This window comes from Hippocampus comes, unplaced genomic scaffold, assembly GCF_001891065.2.
Source record: "Hippocampus comes isolate QL1 unplaced genomic scaffold, H_comes_QL1_v1.1 scaffold25, whole genome shotgun sequence".
Classification (NCBI taxonomy): Eukaryota; Metazoa; Chordata; class Actinopteri; order Syngnathiformes; family Syngnathidae; genus Hippocampus; species Hippocampus comes.
Window position 1 is genome coordinate 1,021,343 of NW_017804844.1, and position 10,737 is coordinate 1,032,079.

General features: G+C 44.7%; 2 protein-coding genes across 2 annotated transcripts in view; both read right to left on the reverse strand.

Moving 5' to 3' along the window:
* Positions 1-2,280, reverse strand: part of LOC109518491 (C-C chemokine receptor type 9-like) — a 6,355-nt gene extending 4,075 nt beyond the window's left edge. The window contains exons 1-3 of the mRNA XM_019874348.1: positions 2,011-2,280; positions 1,841-1,902; positions 17-299 (exon numbers count right to left, since the gene is read on the reverse strand). Of these exons, the coding sequence (XP_019729907.1) occupies positions 17-299; positions 1,841-1,897 (340 nt within the window). The 5' untranslated portion in view covers positions 1,898-1,902; positions 2,011-2,280. The remainder of the gene's footprint in view (positions 1-16; positions 300-1,840; positions 1,903-2,010) is intronic.
* A 2,291-nt stretch (positions 2,281-4,571) lies between these two features.
* lztfl1 (leucine zipper transcription factor-like 1) lies at positions 4,572-8,103 on the reverse strand. Its single transcript, XM_019875167.1, has 10 exons — positions 7,943-8,103; positions 7,367-7,491; positions 6,839-7,033; positions 6,053-6,110; positions 5,868-5,939; positions 5,729-5,794; positions 5,578-5,655; positions 5,321-5,497; positions 5,146-5,249; positions 4,572-4,953 (listed from the first exon to the last, which is right to left on the reverse strand). The coding sequence occupies exons 1-10, from the start codon at positions 7,943-7,945 to the stop codon at positions 4,935-4,937; spliced, it is 897 nt and encodes a 298-aa protein (XP_019730726.1). The 5' UTR covers positions 7,946-8,103; the 3' UTR covers positions 4,572-4,934.
* Positions 8,104-10,737: the final 2,634 nt, after the last annotated feature.

A 10,737-nucleotide genomic window follows, 5' to 3' on the forward strand; every position in this document is an offset into this window, starting at 1 on the left:
CCGCCGACCCCCCAACCTTTAATGGCATCGGCGGCCCAGAAGGGCAGCGTGCACAGGAAGAGGAGGTCGGCCACGGCCAGGTTGAGCAGGTAGACGTCCGTCATGGTCTTCAGGCGGTTGCGCACGGTGGTGTAGATCCAGACCACCATCAGGTTGCCCACGGCGCCCAGCACAAAGATGATCCAGAAGAGGGGGGGCTCGTACCAGCCTCGGAATTGCCTGACCCAGCTCCTGTCGCACATGCCGGTGATCTGGGTGGGGCCCAGATCGTAGTCGCCCGAGTAATCAAAAGGGTCCTGCTAAAACACAAACGAAATTGCGGGCGTTCTAGTCGTTTCTTGACGATTTTACCTATCGGACAGCGTCAGAGATATAACCGTTTGTCTTTTCATTTTTTTTTTCCCTTTTAGTAAACCATCTGTTGCCACACTTGGAGCGCACACACAGAAGCTCCTGGTGGAGGCGCGGTGACGTGACATCAAAATCGCTCTCACACGCACTCAAGTTAACCAGAGCGAGGAGACGGAGCGCGCCTCGTGCAGCTGCTCGCATCTCGCCTGGAGATATAACCGTTTGTCTTTTCATTTTTTTTTTCCCTTTTAGTAAACCATCTGTTGCCACACTTGGAGCGCACACACAGAAGCTCCTGGTGGAGGCGCGGTGACGTGACATCAAAATCGCTCTCACACGCACTCAAGTTAACCAGAGCGAGGAGACGGAGCGCGCCTCGTGCAGCTGCTCGCATCTCGCCTGGAGAAACCACATCGCTGCACGACTTCCTGCTACCATCCACAGTGTGTATGTGTGTGTGTAAGGGAGTGGGGGGTGGTCCTCTGGTTAGGGCCCCGCCAGGTTAGATGAGGGACAGAGATAGAGAGCGTCGTGAAACGTGACAATCAACTGGCCCAGATCGTAGTCGCCCGAGTACTCAAAAGGGTCCTGCTAAAACACAAACGAAATTGCGGGCGTTCTAGTCGTTTCTTGACGATTTTACCTATCGGACAGCGTCAGAGGTATAACCGTTTGTCTTTTCATTTATTTTTTTTTCCCTTTTAGTAAACCATCTGTTGCCACACTTGGAGCACACACACAGAAGCTCCTGGCGGAGGCGCGGTGATGTGGCATCAAAATCGCTCTCACACACACTCAAGTTAACCAGAGCGAGGAGACGGAGCGCGCCTCGTGCAGCTGCTCGCATCTCGCCTGGAGAAACCACATCGCTGCATGACTTCCTGCTACCATCCACAGTGTGAATGCGTGTGTGTAAGGGGGGGGGGGGGCGGTTAAAACCATGTGTTTGTATTTTTTTCTTTGTACAAATATGAATACAAATTGTTCATTACGTGGATTACATGTGCTCAATCAAACAGAAGTTTCATCATGAAAAAAAAAACAAAAAAACATATTTGGCCCAATCCAAGAACATTTTTGCCAATTTAACTGACAACTTTACATTTAAAGTGAAGAGAAGAAAGCTCGGAAGGGAAGTCCGTCGAAATATGTTTATTTCTATTTCTTGTTTATATTCTAATATAATAAGTGCAGCGTAATTCACAAGCCACGATGGCACTGCGCCAACGACAAATACTCACAGTGACAAAGTCATCAGTTTGTGCTCAATCAAACAGAAGTCTCATCATGAAAAAAAAAAACATATTTGGCCCAATCCAAGAACATTTTTGCCAATTTAACTGACTTTACATTTAAAGTGAAGAGAAGAAAGTTCGGAAGGGAAGTCCGTCTAAATATGTTTATTTCTATTTCTTGTTTATATTCTAATATAATAACTGCACCGTAATTCACAAGCCACGATGGCCCTGCTCCAACGACAAATACTCACAGTGACAAAGTCATCAGTTGCTGTCGTCACGGATGGCGAAGGAAAAAAATCACCCATGTTATCTGCAAGAATTAAGAGTTACATGATCACCTGAATTCGTTATTTTAACAAGAGGTAGGATACTAGTAATAATAATAATAATAATAATCGTGTTGCAGCAAGTGTTTTACCTTCTTGGTTGGGTGCGGATGCACAAGGTCTGATGCACAAGCTCTTCTTTTTTTTGTTGTGTGTGTGTGTGTGTGAGCGCGACTCATCCTCTGCTGGCTTTTATGACTTCTCCACGGCCGCAAGATCACGTGCTGATCATTCCACCTCTGTCTCAATCGACAGCGAGCTCGTGCGCACAACCACACACGCGAACCCGTCGTGGGACAACCTCACGGTGCGTGCGGACCACCTCTTGTCCAAGGATGATCCACTGACCGTGTCATCGTTGAACGCGCATGCCCAAATAGACAGTAAGGCATGCCTATCAGACCGGAACCACAACAATTTCTCTCCACAGATGATAAAATTTCAGGTCACCTTACAAAAAAAAAAAAAAAAACAAAAAAAACCTTTGTGTGCACAGGTGGAGCACTCAGCATGACTGATGCGTGAAACCCAAAACCTTCAGGTGTGATTAAAGAGCAGAGGCGCCCCGATGCTAAGACGGAGCCCCCGTACAACTGTGGGAAGCGTCTCCGATGACACCCAAGGCGTAATTCGACACTTTTTGCCTTCACCGTCACTCGGATGATGGATGAGATAAGGGCGCCGCGCACCTCTTGACACCTGCGCTTTTGCATTTCTGTGCCATCGGATCCGATTAAACGGATCATTTTGGGCAGAATCCGGTTTCACGCCGGGAGTTAGATGGCACCCGTGAGGCATGAAGCGCACACAACATTCTTTTAGTACAAATAAATAGTTCAGCCTTTACTTGGTCAATTCAGTTGAATTGATGATAAGTTATGAATCCAGGTGAGGAGTTATCTTTTATGGGTCGATCGCAAAGCTCACTGGCGCTGTCTGAAAACTAAATGGAAAAAAAAAATATAGACCCCAACAGCGGTTTCACCGGTCATCGGGAAGTTGGGTACCACCCAAAGAGGACGCACAAGAAAGTCTTAACGGGAAGTCCATCATTTTGGTCTGAAGGATTTAATTTCGATGAACACCTACTGAAAAAATTCGCCCAAATTGAAATTCTTATTTCCGACACAGATGGGTGGTTTTTTTTTAACCTATGCTGTGTCAACTGGGTAAAACACGACATCAAGATTTGATGATAATTTCAAATAAATCCCTTTTTTTTGGGGGGGGCGCTTCAACGTGGTGAGAAGTGAAAACCCCTACCCCCCCGTCCCGACCCGAAAATTTATTGAGAAGTGTAAAAATAAGGCTGACGCGAGTTTCACCGATTGACACGAAAGTGGCACCTGGAAAAAAAATTCTCAACACACGTCTTGAAAGTGAACAGGAAGTCAACCAATTTGGTCTGGACCATCAGTTTTCTATCATCAATTCCAGGACTCGTACTTTTATAACTTTCAAATCGGGATTTTCCCCCAACTGGGTCCTGCTCAGAATCAGGTAAGCTACACACACGGGCGATTCCAATTGCTAATCTTTTTTTTTTTTTTTGCTAGCACCATCGAATGCGGTTGGAGTACTGCGATTCATTCGAATGATTCTACTTTAGAGGATTTTATGAGAAAAAGAGAGCCGACGTAATCGCTTTTTTAAAAAATCATTTGTGGTTGTACTTTGCATTTGTATTGCTGGATACCTAAATGAGAAAATTAACGTGTACGTGTGTTGTATGTTACTTAAAGCTACAACTAGAAACACGAATTTACACGGTGGCCAAAAAAAAAAAAAAAGACAAGCAGAATTAAGGCACTTTTTCTTACAGCTCATGTACTGCACTTTGCATTATTTTATAGGATGACACTGTTCAAAACCATTCATGTGACATGGGAAAAAAAAAAGTGGGGCTTGCCAGTAAAGGGAAATACATCAAATGACCTAAGTCACATTACTAACCGCAGCAGCACAACACACGCTCCACAAGGAGACTGTCCCAAACAAAGCTGACGAAACACGCGCTGGTAACTCACCAGTCACGCCAGTTTGATTGACAAGCCGGCTTTTGTTTCGCAAGAGGCACTCGTCTCACTTTTGTCAGTTGGCATCCCTACGAGGCCCAGGGAAACAGCTGCACTACAGGAACGACCCCAGGGGTGTTTCCTGAAATAACACTGCCAAAATCACCACGAGCGGAAAAGTGCTTGGTGGTGTTTTGTACATTGCAGCGTATTTTTTTTCAGGTATCCTAACTCTTTGTTTACCACATGAAGCAGTGCGAGTGATGCAGGTGGAAGGCGGGTCCGATTGCAGCAAGTTTCACTGCAAACAGCGGTTGGGGCTTGGAAGCAGGTGACCCCACAGACAAGTGTCAAAAGTACCTCACGTTTAGTTTGTACTTGTGGTATTTTGGAGTTGTGTACAACCACCCCTACCTCATATCGAGAGACAATAGTCACCTTACTTAACTCATTCAATGCCACGGACGTTTTTTTTTCTTCGTGTTTTTAAAGAATCCCAGGTATGTGTTTAGGTATTTTTTTTTAATTCACGTGATAGTTCCAGCACACCTCTTGTGAGAATAAGTGGATTCGAAAATGGATGGATGGATGAAGGGAAAAAAATCAGATATAGTAGTCACAGAAAAATCAAAACAATGTTGTGGCTTTCAGGGCCAATTTTTTTGTTTTGTTTTTTTAATTCTCAAAGTGCAATTCAATGTCAACCTTTTAGCGGGAGAGGCATGTTCGTAGTTTCATTGAACCCCTAAGAAACGAGTACTTAATCCAGCTCAAGAAGCTTCTGATCATCCCATCCAAAAAGAGAAGCCGACAACAGAGAAAAAAAAAACGTCAGATTGGGCATGAATAAACAAGTTCTGACACCCCCCTCCCCCCCAAAAAAAGAAGAAAAAAAAGCTGCTTTATTCTGCTTGCGTCAGGATGGAAGGCTTGGTCATCCTAAAACGTTCTGCTTCCGTCTTTCGCGCCGAACTTCCCTTCCAGCCGATGACGTTGGGGACTCATTCGTTAGGCTCGTATCTGAAAAAGACAGCCGCCATGAAAAAAACCCCGCCATGAGTCACACACAAGTCATTGCAGAAATGCATTCCCATGGCAAGTCCCGATCGTTCCTTATTAAAGACCCGTTTTGAAGGAGAGGAGTGGGGGGAATTATTTGAGGCACGGCTCGGTCCCCGATGCAGAATTTCGAGGTGATTCATGCCAACGTACTTCTGCAGTCGTTTTCTAATTTCCTTGATCTGCTCGTTTTTCTTTGCCAGGATCTCCTTCATGTTGCGATAGGCCGCCGTTTGCTGGAACTTCTTGTCCAGCTCCTGCACACGCCAACACACCCGCACTCAACGAAAAGTTTCCCACCCGCCGACACACACGGACGACGGCGGACCTTCTCGGCCATGGCCAGCTGCTCTTGCACTCGCAGGAGTTCGTGCTTGGCCGAGACCAAATTCTCCTGCAGGTCCTTCTGGGAGGCGGCGCTGACAGTCAGCGAGCGCTCGTAGTCCTCCTTGAGGGCCGCCACCGTGTCCTCCAGACAGCTGATTTCCTTGGAGTGAGCCGTCAGCTAACAGGTGGGGAAGGTGGGGGGGGGTGTTTAGGGCGGGAATCTTCTTTCAAAGCGGTCAACTCCAAAATGAGCTGTACCTGCTTGTCACCTTGCACCTTCTGGAGATCTTGAAGGGCTTTCTGGACTTTGGTCTTCTCGTCCAGTACGTTCATTGCCTGGCGGAATGAGAAGAAGGCTGAGTGAATAGTCGCTAGGAAGGGGGCGTGCGTCCAAAGTATGCTGACCGACCTGCGATTCTAAAGTGCGCAGTTTGGCTTTCAGGTTCTCATTCTCCTCCTGTAGCTTTGCGATCTCCTGAAATGTATCAATCGGTACGAATGACGCAGGATTAGAATTTGGTTCTTCTCCACGAAGTGGAGCTCCGTACCTTGTTGAGGAGTTCAGAAACTCCGGCCTCATTGAGCGGCGCCAGTTTAGGTTTGCTGGCGTCCTGGTTCATCTGGCGCAAAAGAAAAGAAGAGACGTCGCGCTTCTTGATGGTTTTCAAAGCAACGAGCGCTAACGTATGCTCACGCGCCGTTCAACTTTTCGGGCTTTAGTCTTGACGCTCACCTTATCAGAGACTTTAAAATCAGTCTTCTCAAATTCTGCTACTTGCTCGAGGAGCTCCCTGTAGGGGTACAGAACACGGAGTGAGCAAAATTTACCACGCCAAGGCAATAGGACCCGAAAAGAGTATCACCCGAACGAAATATTAACGTTTTAATTCAACTCCTTCCGGTGTTACATTAAAATCAGACAAATGTCTCGACGATCGCTTGACAAATTCTTTACGTTGACACTCGGCCGCCGTCGTGTTATTTGGAAGACGGCGATCGCTCCACAGTGATGATATTTTGTTGTTGACAGCAGCGGAGCCCTGACACTCGAGATATCGCGGCCACCGAAGGAGCGCGCAGATTGTGGTTTGAAAGAGCGGCTGTAGCGCACGTAGATCGCTGCACGTGACGGGGCGTACGTGTTGCTTTAGAAACTATCTTGTCACGTAGGGCTGGAAGAAAAACAAGATTCAAATCCACCCATTCTGAGCACACATTTGGGGCAAAGGTGACTGAAGTGAAATGTTACACCAAGTTCACCAAAACACTGTCGTGTATATAAAACCAAAGTATAGAAGGAGACATCTGAGCAAGGAAGGTGGCCTCTTGGACGAAGTGCGCGAGTTAATACTCCGTCAAGTAAGGTTACATTGTACAAAGATAACTGAAGATTTTTTTCAGATTTTTTTTTAACTACAGAAACACGATATTATCACATTATTTTGCAATGACAACGATGGTTGTTACCTGTCGTTTGGTTTACACTCGGGCACCCAAACTTGGACCGGTCGTTCCTCACCTGTTCTCCAGCTCGGAGATATCTGTCTGCAGGCGCAGGTAGTACTTTTCGGCCTGGAAGAAGAGCTGGCGCAGTAGCAGGACGTTGGTGTGCGCCGTGTTGATGAGTTCCATCTCCACCTCGCCGCGCACCACCGCGTGCAGCCCGTCCAGCATATCGCGCACCTCGTCGGCTGTGAACGTCTCCTCCACCAACCTTTGGACGCAAGCACACACACACTGTAGTCCATCTGAACCCTGGCAGGACAGCAGAAAATGGCTAGTACACAGGCTCCCTCTATTGGTACGTGAAAGAATTGCTGCATAAGTACAATTCAGTTGTATTTTACCTTTTTTTTTTTTTTTTCACACAGGCTCCCTCTATTGGTATGTGAAAGAATTACTGCATAAGTACAATTCAGTTGTATTTAACTTTTTTTTTGTTTTTGTTTAATACATGCACTCAATCTTTAATCTCTCAATCTTTTAAACATTTCTTTTGGTCCAATTCTCATTTCACTTAGAGGTGCGCTCCATCTGACACGCCCACCTGCTGTCTTTGAGTTCTTCAAAGCAGGAATCCACAGTTTTGAGCCGCAACAAGCGTTTGGATCGAGCAAAGCGCATGTAGTTGATCACCTCATTCTGATGATGCTCATTACCCCCGAATTCAGCCTAGGGAAGGAGGGACGGAGGGAAAACAAGAGCATCTCAGAACTGTGAGGCAGATGTGTTGCAATTCCTCATTTTGTTATATTGTTGAACATTTTCAACGTTGATCTATTCATGATTGTGTTGACGTGCATAATTTGACAAAATCCAACTTGTTTTTCCACAGTATCTGAGAGGGGGGGAAAAAGTCTAAATTATTTCTGTGGAAGTTGACGCACAACACTGCTGGGCGGGGCAACCGTTTCAAGGCTCGGATCAATTAAAACAAATCCCAGGAGGGGGAAAAGTCGGCGCTAACACGGCGAACATAATCAAGCGACGACAAACCCAGACAGCCAAATTGAAAGTAGCAACAGGCCCTCGACAAGACCAACATCAGGCGTTTGAGGCAAGAATTTACGAAATGGCTGCTAGCGCTTATTCCGAACAACCAAGGATGAAAAGAGTCACTTACCATGTTGGCTGCGGAGCTAAGGTTAGCGTCACTTGTACTTCTGGTTGGGGATAAAATGTAAGGAAATGGATAATGTGCGGCTAATGGAAACTAGATTTGGGAAAAATAACACTGCACTAGCGTTACTGCGACCTGGTAAAGCTCACAGCAATATAGTTTAAGCAAATACTCTGACTCGGCACAGACTAATGAGTGATTTCGCGATGTTTGTGGAAAGATAGAGTCCGATTGGTCAAGCTAGCAGAGAAGCTAACTAAGCGTTTGCAAGTGAACACCTCGGTAACTAAGCGTCATTGCCTTGGTTACGAGCGGTGCGTTCATGGTAACTCCGTAAACCATAGCATCCTACAGCAGTGACGCCAATGTCGTAATTTTTGACCAATCTATTCAATTATGTGCATTTTACATTTTATCAAATGGAAACATTATTCACCATTATCAGTCTTTATATCTGAATAATTCTCACCCATAAGCGTCATTTCAATCACAGCGAAGCCACCGAATTATTCACCATTATCAGTCTTTATATATGAATAATTCTCATCCATAAGCGTCATTTCAATCACAGCGAAGCCACCGAGGATAAAATGTAAGGAAATGGATAATGTGCGGCTAATGGAAACTAGATTTGGGAAAAATAACACTGCACTAGCGTTACTGCGACCTGGTAAAGCTCACGGCAATATAGTTTAAGCAAATACTCTGTCTCGGCACGGACTAAATGAGTGATTTCGCGATGGTTGTGGAAAGATAAGAGTCCGATTGGTCAAGCTAGCAGAGAAGCTAACTAAGCGTTTGCAAGAGAACACCTCGGTAACTAAGCGTCATTGCCTTGGTTACGAGCGGTGCGTTCATGGTAACTCCGTAAACCATAGCATCCTACAGCAGTGACGCCAATGTCGTAATTTTTGACCAATCTATTCAATTATGTGCATTTTACATTTTATCAAATGGAAACATATTATTCACCATTATCAGTCTTTATATATGAATAATTCTCATCCATAAGCGTCATTTCAATCACAGCGAAGCCACCGAATCTTTTAAATGGACCACAAAAAGGGAAGTTGTGATTTTTATCCTTTCAGAGTTTTTCAAACCGTAATTATCACGGGAATTAATGAAGTTTGTCTCAAGCTTGTTTTCGTTCTTTCTTTCTGTTCACGTTATAATATTTTTGTTAACCCGTTTTTGCTTGAATAAACTGGAATTACAATTCTTTTTGTATTGTACATATTTAAATAAAGTAAAAAAAGATCAGTGTCATAATTCGTGACAGTGTTAGAGTTCCACTTATTTTTTTTAGAATTACATTTTTTATACCGTCTAATCTTGTAAATGTTTGAAAAATTACTTCCTCAAGACTTGTCAGTACACTGCCCGGGTGGTTTTGTGGTGGTGGTGTTTTTATCCACATTCATCAATCCCATTCATGTCCTGCTTCCCCATATGAGTTCAAAGCATTGAACAATAGATGGCAGCAGTGATCCAAGACAAACTTGCTGTGACCTATTCCATCAAACTTGGAGCATATTGGCTCATTTTTGGATGCACAATTGGAGCAACGTGACACTAATAGGGCAGCAAAATTGCATTTGGTGCGACTGCATTCCGGCAACATGATGAATGGGTGGTGAGCCCATCTGGACTGACACTCCTGAAGTTTGGGGTTAAAGGTCCGGCCCTCCCGTGTGGCGTTTACATGGTCTCCCTGAGCTTGTGCAGGCTTCTTCCCACATCCCCAAAACCTTCCATGTTAGCTTCATTTCGGACTCTAAATTGCCACATAGGACTGAATGTGAGTGTTCCGTGCCCCGCAACTCACTCAAGACCAGTTCAGGGTGTACCCCGTCGGGCAGTCAGCTGGGATAGCCTCCAGCTCGGCCCGTGATCCTAATGAAGACACGAATGACGCTATTCCTACATGACATCACCAGGCAACAGCCTGCCAATCTAAAACTAGACTCAACACAAACTAAAAATGTTTTTATCCAGTAGCCCCTTTATCATACCACTCAATAGTTTTGATGCTTTGCTTTTTTTCCGTCTGTGATCTGAGGTAAAGACAGGAAACTCCACCCCTGAATTTCTTCTCTGTAGCCCTTAAATGAATTAAACTAAGGGGCAGCGCATGATTGGTCACCAAATCAGATGCTTCATTATAACGTGACTGACTGCCCAGTTTGTGTTTGACCCCACTCAAGTTGAGTGTGCGGCATCAGTACAAGACAGAGGCCAAGATGTTTCCCCTTTACCTCCAGTCAAGGTGAGTTACATCACATTTGACTTTAGGGAGCCAGTGTCTTAAGAAGATATCGGAATGGCTTTTTCATCATGCAGAAAATAGTGATGTAGTTTCTCTTCACCTGATTGGTTCACAGCTATTGTTTATTTATTGCAATACAAATTATGTACATTATCATACAACAGAATCATTATTGCTATTTCATACTGTAGTTTTTATGACATTTTGGTTTGCAGAGGTACTGTGAGAAGTAAAATTGGCTCAATGTAGTTTGGGATGCACACGATTGGCTATTGAAGTGTTTATTTTTTTGCAGTTCATATTTGAACATTGCTGCCACTAGAGAGCACAATGACCCTTTTTCTTAGCCAGGTGTTGCAGTTGCAGGCGTCTTTCGGTTTGTTAACATTAGAATGAATATTGATAGGTTTGATATATTAAAATATAAATATTTTTGGTTTGAGTAGGAACTCACTGGGTTAAATCATACAATTTGGCAGCCGTGGATTCACATACAGTATTCACAGATTTTATTGAGATCGTTTCCAAT

What these genes read in the sequence shown, in the direction of transcription:
- lztfl1 (XM_019875167.1), bottom strand. An exon ending in GAAGAACTCAAAGACAGCAG is followed by an intron (nt 7,034 to 7,366) that starts GTGGGCGTGTCA and finishes TTGCGTCCAAAG; the next exon opens with GTTGGTGGAGGAGACGTTCA. An exon ending in TGCGCACTTTAGAATCGCAG is followed by an intron (nt 5,656 to 5,728) that starts GTCGGTCAGCAT and finishes TCATTCCGCCAG; the next exon opens with GCAATGAACGTACTGGACGA.